General features: G+C 44.6%; 1 protein-coding gene across 8 annotated transcripts in view; it reads right to left on the reverse strand.

Moving 5' to 3' along the window:
- Nucleotides 1–19,188, reverse strand: part of dcaf6 (ddb1 and cul4 associated factor 6) — a 146,279-nt gene that overhangs the window by 85,238 nt on the left and 41,853 nt on the right. For all 8 annotated transcript variants that reach the window (XR_010964413.1, XM_067992918.1, XM_067992917.1 and 5 more), the window contains exons 4-7: nucleotides 18,615–18,800; nucleotides 14,441–14,554; nucleotides 13,339–13,474; nucleotides 9,838–10,055 (exon numbers count right to left, since the gene is read on the reverse strand). Coding sequence is in view for 7 of the 8 variants with exons in the window: in XM_067992918.1 (XP_067849019.1) it covers nucleotides 9,838–10,055; nucleotides 13,339–13,474; nucleotides 14,441–14,554; nucleotides 18,615–18,800 (654 nt within the window). In the remaining variant the exon portion in view is untranslated. The remainder of the gene's footprint in view (nucleotides 1–9,837; nucleotides 10,056–13,338; nucleotides 13,475–14,440; nucleotides 14,555–18,614; nucleotides 18,801–19,188) is intronic.

Raw genomic sequence — 19,188 nt, forward strand, 5'->3', positions numbered from 1 at the left:
ATGAGTACGCAAGAGACAGAAAGTGTGTGCAAGACAAGAGAAAATGGGGGGAAAATTAGATAAGGGCCGTTTTCGGGCAAGGGTTGCGTGATGCGCTAGTACCCCGCGCGCGATGGCCCCTACGCAGGCAGCACGTGAACTTCGTTTCCAAATTCATTCTCACTGACCTTCACAAGCAGAAGCCATTTGAAGTAATACAATGATGGATAAAATGGCTGTTTGGATGATTATGCCACCTCTTGAAAGCTCCTTTTTAATTAGAATGCAAGTTTTTCTAAAAAATGGGGCATGCTCAGCCAACGTCATCAGCAGCCTGCACCTCTTAAAGGAAGGGGTGGACGAAAAGAGGACCAACACGTATCCGCAGGGTGGCGGGAGACCCTCCAGACTGCAGCTCCGCAGGCATTAGCAGGCTGTGGCACAGGATGTCAATGCCAGGAGGATGGTACCACGCACATGGGTGCAGTGCTGAAAGAAGTTCAATGATTTGACACAAGTGGTCAAGGTGAGTGAATGCAAGTGTCAAGTGCCACATCCTACCAACTGCACCACTGCTCCACGCATCACACCTTCCGTCACCCACCCACCAACAAACACTGCCCATCCATATGCAATGCTGCACTCGGCGTGCTGCATCTCACCCACACGTAGAACTGCACTTGCAGGCCACGCAACCACCACTCACAGGTCACACACACTGGCAGCTATTCGACCACGACAGGCACATCATCCACACACCTTGCAGGATACTCACTGACACACTGTCCTCTGTCGTGCAGGAGAAGGTGGCGCATAACAGCCGGCAGCAGGAGGGACCCGAGGATGGATGGGCACACTTACACATCCTCACCCCACTAGGAGACAGTGCTCCAGATCATTGGGTGGGCCGTCGCTGCAGCCGTGACAACATGCCGCGCTGGAGGTCCCGATGAAGGGGGTCTCTGCATATCTAATGCTCCTTCTCCTTTCCCACATCTCCCTCCTCCCTTAATCTTTTCTGACTCACGTGCTGCAGATGCTGTCAGCATGCACGTCTTACGTGCTCCTCTCCCTGCTCCACAACTCAACCTGTTTCCTTTTGTCATTGCAGATACCCAAGAACACGTGGCGGCAGCGTCCAAGGAGGAGGAGGAAGAGGAGGAGGAGGAAAGGGGGGGGGTGGTGTTGAGGGGGGGGAAAAGACACCGAAGCCGCACCGTCACTCGATCTGACACTCGCTTCCACCAGCTCAGAGACTGACACTGCGTGTCCTTTAGAGGTTAGGTTAGAGGAGGGATCTGCATGTGGTGAGACGCCGGGCAAAAGTGCGCAGGAGCCGGGGCGGGGGGGCAACGGATACCGCAGGGGCCAACTCACCGGAGGTTGAGGTTGCTCACTAGTTCTGCTGCAGAGAAGTCAGATGAGGACGTCGATGGGTCAGGCTACAGAAGACGGCTGATGGGCGTACACCACCAAATGCTCGGGGCACCTCAAAGCCTGCGCACAACGAGAAGGGGCTTGGAGGGGTCCAGCTCCAACTTGGCACAGAGCTTGGAGCCCATCCTTTCCAACATGGAACGGGTCGTCACCTGTGGAACCCCCCATGATACAGCGCCTGATGCCTGATGTCACAGCTTCCATTGCAGCACAAACATCTGCCATCAAAAGTTTGACTGCTGCATTTGGAGCTCAGGCTGCTGCTATCATGGCTCTGGGGACCACTGTGCAACGTGGCTTCCAGAACATTGCAGCAGTCCAGCAATCTGTTCTCCAGCTGATCACTAGCATTGCTGAGGCGCTGCCCCGAGAGTGTGGCAGTGGCGTCATGGCAGTCGGACCTGCTGTCCTCTCTCAGGATGACAGCATTCCTGCTCCCACTCCTGCCTCCCCGCCAGTGCCCCTGTTGTTGCCTATCAGCCAGCCAGGCCAGACTGTTGCAGCCCATGCCCAGTCTCCCAGCCCAGAGCTGCTCCAAGGACATCTACATGCTCCTGCATTGAAGGCTAGCAATCTCCCACCACCCATGCAGCAGCTACTGGGGAAGCACCTCGTAGGAGCACTAGGATAGGTAACGGCACACAAACAAGGGAATGCACGAGAGTGAATAGTTCTGTTCTGTTTGCATAATTTCATTTATTCATTGATAAATGAGACTTTGAATTTGCATTTGGTGGTGGTTTTTATTTGTGCGATGAGCTGAGGGGGAAACCAATGTGCAATCAGATGGAGGGCGATTTGATTGTCTTGTGGGAGCAGAAAGGTGGAGAGTGTAGGACTGTTGGTGAATTGGGGGATGTAGTTGACATTATTGATAGCAGGCACGGATCAGGCAAGCACGCAGAGCCCTTACAGACAAGGCATGTAGTCCCTGATGTACCCTTGCATCTTCCGGCTCTTCCCCCTCCTCCTCAGCCTTTGGCTCAGGGTCTTCTCCGATCATTGGTGGCAAAGACTGGTCCCTCATGATGGCAAGGTTGTGCAACATGCAGTAGACCACCACGAATCTATCCACCCCACTCAGGGGAGTACTGCAGGGCTCCTCAAAACCGGTCCAGGCAGTGGAAGCGTTGTTTAAGGAGGCCTACGGTGTGCTCCACGATGTTGCACGTGGCAGCATGGGTCTCATTATAGGCCTGCTGTGCACGTGTGCGTGGGTTCCTGACCGGTGTCATGAGCCCCGGTGTGAGGGGATGGCCCTTGTTGTCCAGTAGCCAGCCTTTGACTTGCCGAGCTGGGTGAAAGGTAGCTAGCACTTTGGACAGCTACATCACAAAGGCCGTAGAAATTTAGCGCCACGGTGACCTTCACAGCCACAGGCAATGCTGTCCTTGTCCTGCTCTGAGGCTGCAGTTGTGGCCACATCAGTTGACAGATCTTGGTCATGGCTTCTTTGGTGAACCTCAGGCGTCGGATGCAATCCTCCTCAGTCATGTTGAGGTAAGAGAATTGGTCCCAGAAGGCCTTCATTGGATAGGGCCTCCTGCTCAGTGCCCTGTGCCCCCTCGTCCTCCCTCTCCTCACAACTTGACCTGCTATGCGTGGCCCACTGCATGCTCCCAGTCGTGCTCAATGTCCAGCAGGAGCCCTAGCAGACCGCCCATGGTTGCCAGGAATGTTGTTCAACCACGGTTGTAACTTTCCAAACCGTAAGGCAGTACCTACCAAAGCATTCTCAAATATACTGTAGGAACTGTCAGTAAGTATAGGGAGCTTCAAAAAACACTTCCTACTCCACCAGCAGCCAGAAGCAATAAACCAGCAACTAACCTGCAACACCTGCATGGCCCCTTTAAATAGCGCTGGTTGGGGGTCCTCCAGGCACTGTAAGATATTTTCAGATGGTCGGGGTTAAGGCTGCGTTGAGTTGAGCGTTCAGGTCCAAAATGGTGTCTATCACTTTAAATCAGTTTTGCACACTGATTACATTTTCTCCCTACTTTACATGCTTCCAGTGTTCGGTATTTGCGCATGTGCTAACTCCAATACCAAGATGGCGTTCGGCACACGTCACGCTGGAAACGTGCCTGCGCAGCTAAGACATCATCTTCGATGTCGGACAGGCCGTGTAACTCCGAAACAACGGGTGCTGCACGACCCAATTTAGCATAATTAAAAAATGTACAGAATTGGGAAATGAAAAAGAATTCCTTAGATTTAGGTGTTTATACCCACTTATACTGCACCAACCACTTTTTAAAAAAAAAGTAATGACATTGACTTGTGGGCATTAACGGGTGAGAATCTCACTTATATTGGCTATTTACATCTCTGTTAATTGGAAGGCAGCATTCCATTCATGCAAGCAAACACATACATGAAGCTCGCTTCCAACTGCCAGTGAATTTTCTAATGATTGATGAGAGCTTATGGTATAGTCACCTCTTTTTAATTAGGAATTGAATAGTGGCAGAGCGGGTCATCAGCTTTTTAAAAAAAGACTAAAAAGTTTAAAATGTACACAGGAAACAGACTGCTGTAAATGTGCACACACTAATGGTGCGAAACTGCCCATTTCTCAACACCATCTGTCAATTTCTACAAAATTAGCAATATTATGGCTCAAAAGATCACACCAAACATGCATTGCAATGGAAACATAAGAGACTGTTATAAAAACAGTACAATCGTGTAGGGCTTTGAAGAGATGCATTTGTTCTAACATTTCCAATAGCTGTTCTATAAACAGAGTCTGAACCAATAATCACATGCTGTTGGCGTTGTTCTTGGAAATGTATTCACCTTGGTAAACATGCACTAGGCATTTTGCAAGCACAGCTGACTAAGCTTTTGCAAGGTCATGCACTAACTATCAAGGGAATTCCATTAGAGGGCTGTAGTGCAACCAGTTTTAGTCTGTTGAGGAGTACCGATCCAACACGGCCACTGTATAACATTTTAACAGCAACACCATTCTGTCAAAAGTACTGCACTGTGCAACAAATGGTACGCGGTGTAGAATGTCAGCAGAAACCAACAGTATCTGTAGAGCTGAATGTGATTTTAAGTCACCAGCTCTAAAGCCTGGTTTATAGCCGGACCCAATAAACAGCTAAGTTTGGAGGTAGATTTGGGTTGAGTTCAGATACTTGTAAACAGACAGATATGCATATTCTTTAAAACCTCCAGAACTGCAATGGGAAGGAAATCCAAAGCTCAGCTTCAACTGTGTGGTTGACTAATTCAGCAATGCCAGTGGACCAAATTTTGGCTTTAATTTCAATGGCCTTTGGTCAGCTATGTTCAAATACACCTAGTTTCATATTTCAATTTTCTTATTCCAAAAATCCTGCTGGTGCACAGAAGGTCGAGGTAAATTAAAACAGTTTCCATGAGGGAATCTCTTTTGCTCCTGCTAGAACATACTGTATTTAATTTTTTAAAAAAGGACATGATGCTTGTAGTACACCAAGATCAGCTTAGGGATGTGCATATTGCCATTCTTCATTAGTAACAAATGTTAGTTTTCAACAATAGCACCAAATTGTCAAAATGCAACCAAGTAACTCAACAGATACTGCTTTGGGGCAAAGCTCTGAAAGGCTTTAAAATCATCCAAACACTTTTCAACATTAATGCTACAGGCTAGATTTTTTTTGTCTGGAACTGTAAAAACAACATGGCGATTGGCTTATTTAAAACTAATATATTCCAGCTTTCTCAACATTTCCATGAAAATTTTATTTATAATGTGCCAATCTAACTTGTGAGCCAGTCTGTCACAATATTTTTGAGCAAATCTCACAGGTCTCACCAAAAAGACTTAAAGGAGGTATAATTAAAAGGTGAAGTTAGCTCTACAGGTAACAACAATTTACATTTATATATAGCACCCTATATATAAATACATATCCTAAATGTAGTAAACATTCCAAAGCACCACATAGTTAAAAAGATAGCAAGTACCTGTGGGAGAGATGATTGGCTTGCTAGCTTGCGGTCAAATGTGATCTGAGTTCTGAATGGCTGTCTAGCAGTCCAGAAATGGCCCTTAAACGTCTTATGATATTCAGATCAGAATCCACAAGGTAGGATCTCAGAAAGTCAATCTCTAGTGGGGGAGTTTTCAGAGTGGAAATTCTTCTTCACCAGGGCCACAGGAGTCAGTCATTGCACTGGTGTGGAATATTGCCATCACACAATTGTGCCCAAAGAAGAAGCCGATATTTCAGTTTTAAATTGATACTGCCGAGAACTGCCTGTGGGATCTGAATTGGGAGCTTCACAGGTAGAAGGGAGAACTGTTGGCTCTTGTAGGTGGGTAGTAATGGACTCCAGGAGTCTCGTAGGGAAGTGTGCTAAGCAGTCATCATCTTGATTCCACAGGTAAGTATTAACATTGCTATATACTGATCAATACAGCCTCTTCTCCTTCCCCCCACCACACACTATTGCACTTTAAACTAATAAAATTGAATGAAAGCTATATCTCATTATTACATATTCTGATTCAAATCAAAATTTTAACAAATATCACTTCAATTATAAGCTGTTTATAGTGTTTAATTAAACTGTTAAGGGCATAGTTTGCAAGATGACTACAGTAGAGATCAGGAACAAATGTATGTACAGCGATTTTCTTTTCATTCAGAATTTAAATTCCAATGAAAATATTTTTTTTTAATTTATTCGTTCATGGGATGTGGGCATCGCTGGCAAGGCCAGCATTTATTGCCCATCCCGAAATGCCCTTGAGAAGGTGGTGATGAGCCTCTTTCTTGAACCGCTGCAGTACGTGTGGTGAAGGTTCTCCCACAGTGCTGTTAGGAAGGGAGTTTCAGGATTTTGACCCAGCGACGATGAAGGAACAGCGATATATTTCCAAGTCGGGATGGTGTGTAACTTGGAGGGGAACATGCAGGTGGTGGTGTTCCCATGTGCCTGCTGCCCTTGTCCTTCTCGGTGGTAGAGGTTGCGGGTTTGGGAGGTGCTGTCGAACACTCAAGTTTTACATGCAAACATTGCAACTTCAAACATGATCACAAAGTAAACTTCACAGAACTAACTGATACTACTGGATCCACCATATTTATCATGTCATTTTCTTCCTCACTTACTCTTAATGGGTACGGTAGCATAGTAGTTATGTTACTGGACTAGTAATCCAGAGGCCTGGACTAATAATCTGGAGTCATGAGTTCATATCCTGCCATGGCAGCTGGGGAATTTAAATTCAATTAATTAAAATAAAATCTGGAATTAAAAAAAAAACTAGCACCAGTAATGGTGGCCATGAAACTACCGGATTGTCGTAAAAACCCATCTGGTTCACTAATGTCCTTTAGGGAAGGAAACCTGCCGCCCTTACCTGGTCTGGCCTATATGTGACTCCAGACCCACAGCAATGTGGTTGATTCTTAATTGCCCTCTGAAATGGCCTAGCAAGCCACTCAGTTGTAAAATCTCGCTACGAAAAGTCATAATAAGAATAAAACCGGACGGACCACTAGGCACCGGACATGACAAAGGCGATACAAGCCCAGTCGACCCTGCAAAGTCCTCCTCACTAACATCTGGGGACTTGTGCCAAAATTGGGAAAGCTGCCCCACAGACTAGTCAAGCAACAGCCTGACACAGCCATTCTCACAGAATCATACCTTTCAGCCAATGTCCCAGACTCTTCCATCACCATCCCTGGGTATGTCCTGTCCCACCGGCAGGACAGACCAACCAGAGGTGGCAGTACATGATATACAGTCAGGAGGGAGTGGCCCTGGGAGTCCTCAACATTGACTCTGGACCCCATGAAATCTCATGGCATCAGGTCAAACATGGGCAAGAAAACCTCCTGGTGATTACCACCTACCGCCCTCCCTCAGCTGATGAATCAGTCCTCCTCCATGTTGAGCACCACTTGGAGGAAGCACTGAGGGTATAGCAAGGGCACAGAATGTTCTCTCGGTGGGGGACTCCAATGTCCATCACCAAGAGTGGCTCGGTAGCACCACTACTGACCGAGCTGGCCGAGTCCTGAAGGACACAGCTGCCAGACTGGGTCTGCGGCAGGTGGTGAGCGAACCAACACGAGGGAAAAACCGACTTGACCTCGTTCTCACCAATCTACCTGTCGCACTGTGCTAAATGGGATAGATTCAGAACAGATCTAGCAGCTCAAAACTAGGCATCCATGAGGTGCTGTGGGCCATCAGCAGCAGCAGAATTGTATTCCAGCACAATCTGTAACCCTGCATATTCCTCACTCTACCATTACCAACAACCCTGGTCCAATGAGGAGTGTAGAAGAGCATGCCAGGAGCAGTACCAGGCGTACCTAAAAATGAGGTGCCAACCTGGTGAAGCTACAACTGAGGACTACATGCATGCTAAACAGCGGAAGCAGCATGCCATAGACAGAGCTAAGCGATTCCACAACCAAAGGATCAGATCAAAGCTCTGCAGTCCTGCCACATCCAGATGTGAATAGTGGTGGACAATTAAACAACTAACGGGAGGAGGCAGCTCTGTAAACATCCCCATCCTCCATGATGGCGGAGTCCAGCACGTGAGTGCAAAAGACAACGCTGAAGCGTTTGCAACCATCTTCAGCCAGAAGTGCCGAGTGGATGATCCATCTCGGCCTCCTCCCGATATCCCCACCATCACAGAAGCCAGTCTTCAGCCAATTCGATTCACTCCACGAGATATCAAGAAACAGCTGAGTGCACTGGATACAGCAAAGGCTATGGACCCTGACAACATCCCGGCTGTAGTGCTGAAGACTTGTGCTCCAGAACTAGTCGCGCCTCTAGCCAAACTGTTCCAGTACAGCTACAACACTGGCACCTACCTGACAATGTGGAAAATTGCCCAGGTATGTCCTGTCCACAAAAAGCAGGGCAAATCCAATCTGGCCAATTACCGCCCCATCAGCCTACTCTCAATCATCAGCAAAGTGATGGAAGGTATCGTCGACAGTGGTATCAAGCAGCATTTACTCACCAATAACCTGCTCACCGATGCTCAGTTTGGATTCAGCCAGGACCACTTGGCTCCAGACCTCATTACAGCCTTGGTCCAAACATGGATAAAAGAGCTGAATTCCAGAGGTGAGGTGAGAGTGACTGTCCTTGACATCAAGGCAGCATTTGACCGAGTGTGGCACCAAGGAGCCCTAGTAAAATTGAAGTCAATGGGAATCGGGGGGAAACTCTCCAGTGGTTGGAGTCATACCGAGCACAAAGGAAGATGGTAGTGGTTGTTGGAGGCCAATCATCTCAGCACCAGGACATTACTACAGGAGTTCTTCAGGGCAGTGTGCTAGGCCCAACCATCTTCAGCTGCTTCATCAATGACCTTCCCTCCATCATAAGGTCAGAAATGGGGATGTTCGCTGATGATTGCACAGTGTTCAGTTCCATTCGCAACCCCTCAGATAATGAAGCAGTGCGTGCCCGCATGCAGCAAGACCTGGACAACATCCAGGCTTGGGCTGATAAGTGGCAAGTAACATTCGCACCAGACAAGTGCCAGGCAATGATCATCTCCAACAAGAGAGAGTCTAATCACCTCGCCTTGACATTCAACGGCATTACCATCGCCAACTCCCCCACAAACAACATCCTGGGGGTCACCATTGACTAGAAACTTAACTGGACCAGCCACATAAATACTGTGGCTACAATAGCAGGTCAGAGGCTGGGTATTCTGCGGCGAGTGACTCACCTCCTGACTCCACAAAGCCTTTCCACCATCTACAAGGCACAAGTCAGGAGTGTGATGGAATACTCTCCACTTACCTGGATGAGTGCAGCTCCAACAACACTCGAGAAGCTCGACACCATCCAGGCAAAGCAGCCCGCTTGATTGGCACCCCATCCACCGCCCTAAACATTCACTCCTTTCACCACTGGCACACCGTGGCTGCAACAACTTGCCAATGCTTCTTCGACAGCACCTCCCAAACCCACGACCTCTACCACCCAGAAGGACAAGGGCAGCAGGTATATGGGAACACACCACCTGCACGTTGCCCTCCAAGTCACACACCATCCAGTCTTGGAAATATATCGCCGATCCTTCATCGTCGCTGGGTCAAAATCCTGGAACTCCCTTCCTAACAGCACTGTGGGAGAACCTTCACACACGGACTGCAGCGGTTCAAGAAGGCAGCTCACCACCACCTTTTCAAGGGCAATTAGGGATGGGCAATAAATGCTGGCCTCGCCAGCGACTCTCACATCCCATGAACGAATAAAAAAAAAATTAACATCTCAGATCCTAGTTAAAACGTTTTCTGCAAAATGTTTCTTTTAGTTTGCAACAAACTGCATTCGGAATCAACTTTTAGTTAATTGATCGGCATACCAACTTTTATGATGCAGCATTAATCCCTTTGTCTCAAATACTAAGAAATCACCTACCTCTGGTTCTCTTCTCTCATCTGTTGAGGGGAGTTTAAGTTCACGACCCTGATCATCATTGGGGTCAAAAAGATAAATGTAGTCTGAGGAATAACTAACAAGAATTTCCTGCCCATCATTACTGTAACAGAGAGATGTAACTCGACAAGACTTATTGGTAAGATGTGGTGGTACAAATCTTGCACACATTCCAGTAGTTGCTCGAGCATTGTAACTACCTGCAAAGAAATAAAGATAAACGTAGAACAATAGAATTTTACACCACAGAAGACATCCATTTGACCCATCGTGCCTCTTCCAGTTCTCTGAAAGAGCTGTCCTATTTCCTTTTCATTTTCAAATATTTATCTTTTACGGACTGCAGCGGTTCAAGAAGGCGGCTCACCACCACCTTTTCAAGGGCAATTAGGGATGGGCAATAAATGTTGGCCTTGCCAGCGACTCTCACATCCCATGAACGAATAAAAAAAAATTAACATCTCAGATCCTAGTTAAAACGTTTTCTGCAAAATGCTTCTTTTAGTTTGCAACAAACTGCATTTGGAATCAACTTTTAGTTAATTGATCGGCATAGAAGCTGTTATGATTTCTATTTCAACCACTATTACTTGTACAGCATTCTCTGTTCCAACAAACTTCACTTGCTTCTACTCTTACTTATCCAATCATAGTTAGAGTATCTCCAGCAATGGCTTCTCTGCCTGCCACTACACTGTTACCTCTGGAGTCCCCCAACGATCTATCCTTGGCCCCTTCTTTTCCTCATCTACATTCTGCCCCTGGGCAACATCATCTGCAGACATGGATTCAAATTCTACACGTGCAATGACGTCACCCAGTTTTAATTCTCCACCATCTCCCTCAACTCCTCCACTGTCTGTGTTATCGGACTGCTTGTCAGACGTCCAGTCTTAGCTGAGCCAGAATTTTCTCCAGTTAAACACTGATAAGACCGAAGGCAAAAGGGAGGGGGGGGGATTTTAACCCCTCAGGACAGGCAAGAGAGGGGCGGAGGGGTTAAAAATTCAAAAATTGGAAACCCGACCCCAACCCGCCACTTCTGGTTTTAACGGAGATGAGTTGGGGAGCGGGCAACTAACCTGCTCTCCAGAGGCGGGCCTGTCATTTAAATATTTTAATGAGGCTGCGTGCCTCAAATTCTAGGACAGTTTTAAATTTAATGGCTGTGGACCGGGTTTCACAGGGCTCGAGAAACCCAGCAGCTGAAGGGAGGTGAGAACTGTCAGATCCAGCAGATATGTGCCTTTCCAGCACTGCTTGTGCACCAGGAGGAGCAGGGGTGCTTCCATCCGGTGCCTCAAGTTAACCTGCTTCCCTACCCACGATCAGAACCCCCCTTACAATCGGACGCTCGCGATCGCAAACCCTCTGATCTACTCCCGCCCCGCAAGGTCCTCTCCCCCTCCCACCCCTGATCTACTCACGGCTCGCAATGTCCTCTACCCCCTCCCACCTCTGATCTACTCACGGCTCACAATGTCCTCTACCCCCTCCCATCTCCGATCTACTCACAACCTGCAATGTCCTCTTCCCCCTCCTACCTCCGATCTATTCACGGCCCGCAATGCCCTCTCCCCCTTCCCACCCCCGATCTACTCAAGGCCCGCAATGTCCTCTCCCCCTTCCCCCCTCCACCCCCGATCTACTCACGGCCCGCAATGTCCCCTCCCCCCTTCCCCATCCCGATATACTCACGGCCTGTAATGTCCTCCGCCACCCCCCCCCCTTACCCCAATCTACTCACGAGCCCCAATGTCCTCTCCCTCCTAGCCCTCACTCACCCCGATCTACTCACGGCCCGCAATGTCCCCTCCCCATTTCCCCAGCCCCCAATATGCTCACGGCCTGCAATGTCCTCTCCCCTCTCTGCCCCCTGATCTACACATGGCCTGTGGCCTTCTCCATGCTCCCCTCCCCCACCCCCCCGACCCCAGATCTCTCCCTCCTTCCTGTTGCTCCCCGACTGCGGCCTGGTGCTATAGGTCTTTCCGCCCAATTGCCAGCCAGCTTCCCAATCTGGCTGGCTGCTGGCTGGGAAATGGAGTCAAAAAAATTTAAATGAGATCCTGTTGTTAAATTTGGCAGGACTGCCAGGAAACCCACATTTCCAGGTTTCCCAGCCGTTACACCTCCTCCCCCTAAATATCGGGGCCAAGTCTTTGGCCCCCTCCATAAACTCCATACCCTTGCTACCGATTCTATCCCCCTCCCCGGCCACTATCTCAGGTTGCGACCTTGGTGTTCTATTCGACCCGAGCTGAGTTTGTAACCATACAGCCTTTCTGTCACAAAGACCGTTTGTTTCCACCTCAAACTCAAATTTAAAATTCTCACCCTTGCATTCAAATTCCTTCATGTCCTCGCCCCTCCCATCTCTGTAACCAACTCCAGCTCTGCAACGTCCCCACACTCTCTTGAGAATTTCCCCCGCCCCACTATTGGCAGCTGTATCTTCAGCCACACTTAGGCACCTGGAATTCCCTCCCTAAACCCCTCTGCCTCCCCTCCCCACCTCACTCTCCTCCTTTACCATCCTCCTTAAAACCCACCTCTGACCAAACTTTTGGTCAACCCTCCTAATATCTCCCTCTTCGGCATTCATTTATTCCTGGCATTTCTGTTAAATACCTTGGGACATTTTTTTCCATGTTAATGGTGCTATATCTATCGGTTTAGCTTTGGTTTTGCACTCTATGCCCCTATTTATACAACCTAGGACCCCACATGCTTTTTAAAAAAAAACTTTATAGAATCATAGAATCGTTACATCACAGAAGGAGGCCATTCGGCCCATCGAGCCTGTTCTCTCATTTTTAAAGATTTGTCCCTCTAAACCAGAGTTCCTCTGCTCCTCTACCTTTTACAGTATCCTTATTCTTCCTTCCAAAACGCATCATCTCACATTTCTCTGCATTGTTTCGATTAATGTCATCTATCGAACCCATCTATGAAACACAGAATACCACTGAAGGCTCTATGGTACAACTGTACCATGAGAGTGATGTCTCCTATCATGTTTCACATTCAGCTACTGATGAAATTTTACCTAACATTTTGCCATCTGGGTCATCAGAAAACTGTAACACCTAATCAGAGCCTACAGATTTTAGACAAAATCAGATCGCTACAAAATGTTACATACTCGAGAGTTGAATCAACTGCAATATTGAACTTCTCGAAGTAATAGTAATTAAGGCTTCCAGATTGACTAAAAGACCAGACCTGTGAACTTGTCCTTTAACAAGCTATCTGTCCTCAGTTAAAACACTATACTTTCAAATCGCCTTCATTTATTAAAATTTACATTTTGCATCCACTGCATATGCATGTTCCCTGCTGCAAATCATCCAAAAGGGATATGAGGATTTAAATCATATCAACTTATAATTGAAACTAAACTTATAATTACATTTCAGGCTGCCCGTAATGTTAAATAGGCCTGCTCTTATTTTGGGTGACAAGTAAAAAAATATTAAATACCTGTAGCTCTTGTGCCAAGCATCCTTCGATCGTATATTCTCACAGAGCTATCTGAGCAGCCAACAGACAAGTAGTATGGCATCAAGGGGCAGATAGCGATTGAAGTAGCTGCACGACGACAGTTTATTAGAATGTCCTGTTTTGAAAGACACTTTGAAATCTTAAGGAAATTATCTTTAGTTTTAAGATATACATTTCTAATTAGGAAATTGCTAACTCAAAAATTCAAGTCAATTCAGTTAATGTTGTTATACAGAATGTCCACATTTGAAAGTGAGGTGCTTAACTTTACAGAGGGCATTTGACAGTAAAATACTCATATCAAACCTGATACAAAAACAGACAACCAGTAAACACGAGCAGAACTTAAACAACTAACTTACCAAGCTTTATAAACCAGTCCAGAAGAGAGACTCCCACCCTCCACGACAAACAGATTATGGACACAAAACAGCTTTGCTTTACTCATTGGCTTATTTACAAGTCCTTGCTACTTACTTAATCCTAAACATGGTTGCAGAAACTGAAACAGCATTTCAGATACCTTGCTGTCCACTTTGCATTAACAACAAGTTAATCTTTACCTCTCAATTTACCACACACAAAAAAACTCCAGGTTCGAAAGATCACACTGCCCAATTGTTTTATGCTCTAACAATCTATAATATAAATACTGGAAGCTATATTTTAAGGTGTTATGATCAGACTACATCTTTCAAGCAAACCTGGCTTATTTGAAGCTGTGTTCATTCAGTAACCTTGCAACAATATCTTGAACCAGTGTGCCAAAACAGTGAACAGACCCTTTACCAATTCTGTTTTAAAGTATACATTCATAAAAGGATCTTGAGACCTAGTGGTAACCCACCTCCAGTGCCAGCATAATTCTAGTTCATTTTGGCTACTTTTAAACAGACCTTACTATGTTGCAAATTCACATTTAAACATTACAAATTTGCAAATAAAAAATGCAAATTTGCAACAGGATGCTGTTAATTGAGTTTTCAGACAAACATCTGAGCATATTATTAGTAGCATCTTTATATCAGGCGCGCTAAAAATGTATGATCATGTCTATGAAATGTGTATTTCTTAAACTCACATCTTTGCAATCTTCTTTTGTACAGTTAGTCTTCACTCTCACATCAAACCACCTTACTGTACCATCTTCACCACATGATAGAAATGTGTAAGGATCATTTGGTACTGTCATGATCTGGAAAAAAAAAAGCAGCATGTATTGTTGCAAATGGCTGCTCTTCATATGTGAGCCAGCACAAGGAGGGGTAGATTTTCAACTTGCTGATGGGCATAAAACTGACGTTGCGGATCATTTGAAATCAACGGAAATTAAAATCAGGCAATTTTTATAATACGCAGCTGATCCGCAATGTCAGTTTTACGCCTGGCAATAAGTTGAAAATCTACCCAAGTGTTGTCAGACTACTTGGCCATTGGAAGGAATCACAGCTAAGACCAATCTAACCTTCACCAGACAGCCATACATGCATCTTCCAACAGGTGTCACCTAGTAGCAATCACGAATATGAATTCTGATTTTTCTCTTCCTAACCCAAGTATGTTGAAGCCAATTACTGCAGCTGTACTTCTACAGTAGTTGAGATTAGCTAACTCAATACCACAGATCAAACTTGCAACTTTCCTTATCCATAGGACTGACTGTATTTGGGCATGGTAACCTAGTGACTACGGTACGGAGCTAGCAATCCAGAGGTTGTGAGTTCAAATCCCACCATGGCAAGTTGTGAAATTGAATTCATAAATCTGTTAATTTGTGGGCTAGCATCAGCAAAAGTGACCATGAAAGCTGCTAGATTGTCGTAGACTCGGTTATTCCAATGCTCTCCTGGCTGACCTCCTACCTTGCACCCTCTGTAAACTTGAGCTCATTCAAAACTCTGCTGCTTGTATCCTAAGTTGTACCAAGACCTGCTCATCCATCACCCCTGTGCTCGCTGACCTACACTGGCTCCCGATCCGGCAACGCCACGATTTTAAAATTCTCATCCTTATTTTCAAATTCCTCCATGGCCTCGCCCCTCCCTATCTCTGTAACCTCCTCCAGCCCTACAACCCTCCAAGATCTCTGCACTCCTCCAATTCTGGCCTCTTCTGCATCCCCGATTTTCTGCGCTCTACCATTGGCGGCCATGCCTTCACCTGCCTAAGCCCTAAGCTCTGGAGTTCCCTCCGTAAACCTCACTGTATCTCTATCTCTCTCTCCTCCTTTAAGACATTCCTTAAAACCTACCTCTTGTCACCTGTCCTGATATCTTCTTATGTGGCTCGGTGTCAAATTTTGTTTGATAATTGCTCTGCGAAGCGTCAAGGGACGCTACATTAAAAGCGCTATATAAATGTTAGTTGTTGTTGTAAATGGCTTTGTTTAACCCTAGCAAAAAGGGATATTTCCTTAATCTACACAATTTAAAATGTATTTTGTAGTTTAAGCTCTGCAATTTAAAATATTAAGTGGGAATATTAAATGTTTGGATGCAATTATGATTCATTATTGCAATGGATTTAGGAAGATTGCATGAAAGAGATTGTGTAACATTTGATAATACTCTTTTCACATGAACAGAGAAAATTTAAATTTTGCAATGGAAAGCCAGTGATTTAGGAGTAGTAGAATGTACCCAATATGTTGAGTTCCCATCAAGATGGAAAGAAGAGGTACAGAGATGAGGTACTTTTCCACAGGTTGGGAGAAAAACAGTCACCCTGCATCACTGTCATACACCTCCTCATGCAATAAGACTCATACCGGTGCGAAGACAGAAAACAAGTTCTGCTATCTCAATTAGGGCATGGTGATCAGTACATGTGAAACTAAATAGGGAAAAAGATATTTCAAAATGGCAAAGAACTCAATTACATTTTTGAAAATGAAGCCAGTTTTGCAAAAACAGTTTTAAAATAAAGTGTGGTATTTGTGTACAATTTTATAGACCATTATTTTGAACTTCCCAACTCTTTCCAATAAGAATTTCAAAATATTGCATCAATTTTAAGAAATTGCAGAAATTGAGCTGAGCAAAGTTATACACAATATGCTGTAGTTTCACAAAACAACTGTGCCTCACAACTTACACACTACATTGTACTGCACTTAAGATATTTTAAGATAAAAACTTAAATGAAGAACAAAGTACAAAACCAGTCAGTAACTGCCATCTTACAAAATGCGACTGGAAATGGAATGGTAGCAGCCCGTTATATATTTAATTTTATACACAGCCAGCCACTATCTTATAATGGCATGGAGTTTTGGTTATATACAATTGTTTCAGTAAACTTAAACTATTTCAAAGTCACGAAAGATTATTTTTTATGGAGTAGAATGTTAGTTAACTCACTCAAATGACAACACAGGACAAGCACCTTAATTACATAACTGAATTCCAGATTAACCAAAGCTAATACATCAAATAAGGTTTAAAACACAAAACCACTGGATAAGGCAATGCATAAGTTATATTGCCATGAGGTGGAGTTTGAGATTCAGGGAGTATGGTTTTATTATTTTTTTAAAAAAACAAGTAATAAATTTAGCTCACACTAACATTATGCTGTTATGAAGGTCAAGAGCAATAATTTCATCTTTTTTTCTCTACTAATGCAGGACCAAATCAAAACCCAAACTACGTCCATGAAATGTGCTATATTTTCAAATTTTCATTTGATGACACCACACATCATTAGTCTTTAATAATGGATACAAGAAATATTGAATGCCTTTTGACTTTCTTGCACATTAACACACACACCAAGTATAATTATGCTTGGGCTGTATTATAAATAATCTCTGTACACTATTTTTACTATCTAACAGATAAAAACAGATGACATCCACGTCCTCCAGGCAGAGTGACAGCCAGGACCACTGCTTCTCTTGATATACATTAATGACTTGGACTTGGGTGTACAGGGCACAATTTCCAAATTTGCAGATGACATAAAACTTGGAAGTGTAGTGAACAGTGAGGAGGACCATGATAGACTTCAAGAGAATATAGACAGGCTGGTGGCATGGGCGGACACGTGGCAAATTAAATTTAATGCAGAGAAATGCAAGGTGATACATTTGAGTAGGAAGAATGAGTAGAGGCAATATAAAAGAACAATTCTAAAAGGGGTACAGGAACAGAAAGATCTGGGGGATTATGTACATAAATCATTGAAGGTAGCAGGGCAGGTTGAAAAAACGGTTAAAAAAGCATATGGGATTCTGGGCTTTATAAATAGAGGCATAGAGTACAAAAGTATGGAAGTCATGATGAACCTTTATAAAACACTGATTCGGCCACAGCTGGAGTATTGTGTCCAGTTCTGGGCACCGCACTTTAGCAAAGATGTGAAGGCGTTAGAGAGGGTGCAGAAAAGATTTACCAGAATGATTCCAGGGATGAGGGACTTTAGTTACTTGGATAGACTGGAGAAGCTGGGGTTCGCCTTGGAACAGAGAAGGTTGAAAGGAGATTTGATAGAGGTATTCAAAATTATGAAGGGTCTAGACAGAGTAGTTGGAGAGAAACTGTTCCCATTGGCGGAAGGGTCAAGAACCAGAGGATATAGATTTAAGGTGATTGGCAAAAGAACCAAAAGGTGGCATGAGGAAAAACTTTTTTTACACATCGAGCGGTTAGGATTTGGAATGCACTGCCTGAAGGGGTGGTGGAGGCAGATTCAATCGTGGCTTTCAAAAGGGAATTGGATATGTACTTGAAAGGAAAAAAATTGCTGGGCTACGGGGATAGGGCGGGGGAGTGGGACCAGCTGGATTGCTCTTGCATAGAGCCAGCACGGACTCAATGGGCCTCCTTCCGTAATCTTTCTATGATTCTACTGTGGACTGCTTGAACAACATTTAATGGATTTTGAGGGGTAGGTGGAGAAAAGAGTGGACAAGAGCAAGTCTGCAACCTACACAGGTTGTCAGACTAAACCGTTAGCTGAGTTGATAACTTAGGAGGGTAAGAAAACAATCATTGATAATTTTCACTATCCTTTCAGAGCTCTCATCACATATGACTAGGAAGTTTGTGGCACAGGATACATCAATTATGGTATTCAGGATGCATTTCAGAGAATTAATTTAGAAAGTAACTACTTTTAACTCACAAAAATAAACTTTAAACTCTTACATCAAATACAAGAGTTTCTGGAATCAAAGATGACTGAATCAAGGATTTCCTGCATTTTGTTATTCTCCACCCATAATATCACTATCACCACCAATATTACTATATTACCTCATAAGCTGTTCCATAGTGGCAGTTAAACTGGCACTGTCGATTTGCTTCTGCATCTCGCTCTGTGTTGGTATAAAATATGACACCATCTCCTGAGCAGGAAATAATCTGTTTGTCACTGGTGTGTGGAAGAAATTTTGCACTAAAAATGTTTGCTCGGTGACCTGAACGTATAGTTGAAAGAATCTGAAACCAGAATTTATTTTTCTTTAAATAAAGAGACACACAGTTGTCATCACATAAGTGAAGCAAAATTATCCTTAGACAAGTGTAATGATACAGCACTACAGGATTGACTTGGTTGTCCAGCAATCATTGTTTTCTGCACTTTACAGAAGGTAATAAATTAATGCACCTTAGAGCACAACTCAAGCCAGTTTACAACTTTAGTGAGATGTAATATCCCCTGGCATTACATAAAGTGATAACTTTGATCTTTTATGTTGGCTTTCATGAGCTGCAATCAACTACTGTTTTCCAATTTCTGCCAACAAAATGTAGCAGCAACAAAAGGATAATTTTGAAAATTTTATTAAGATAAAAGTCCTCCTTAACATTTACTTGCAAAATGCAT

Source organism: Heptranchias perlo, chromosome 11 (genome assembly GCF_035084215.1).
Source record: "Heptranchias perlo isolate sHepPer1 chromosome 11, sHepPer1.hap1, whole genome shotgun sequence".
Lineage (NCBI taxonomy): Eukaryota > Metazoa > Chordata > Chondrichthyes > Hexanchiformes > Hexanchidae > Heptranchias > Heptranchias perlo.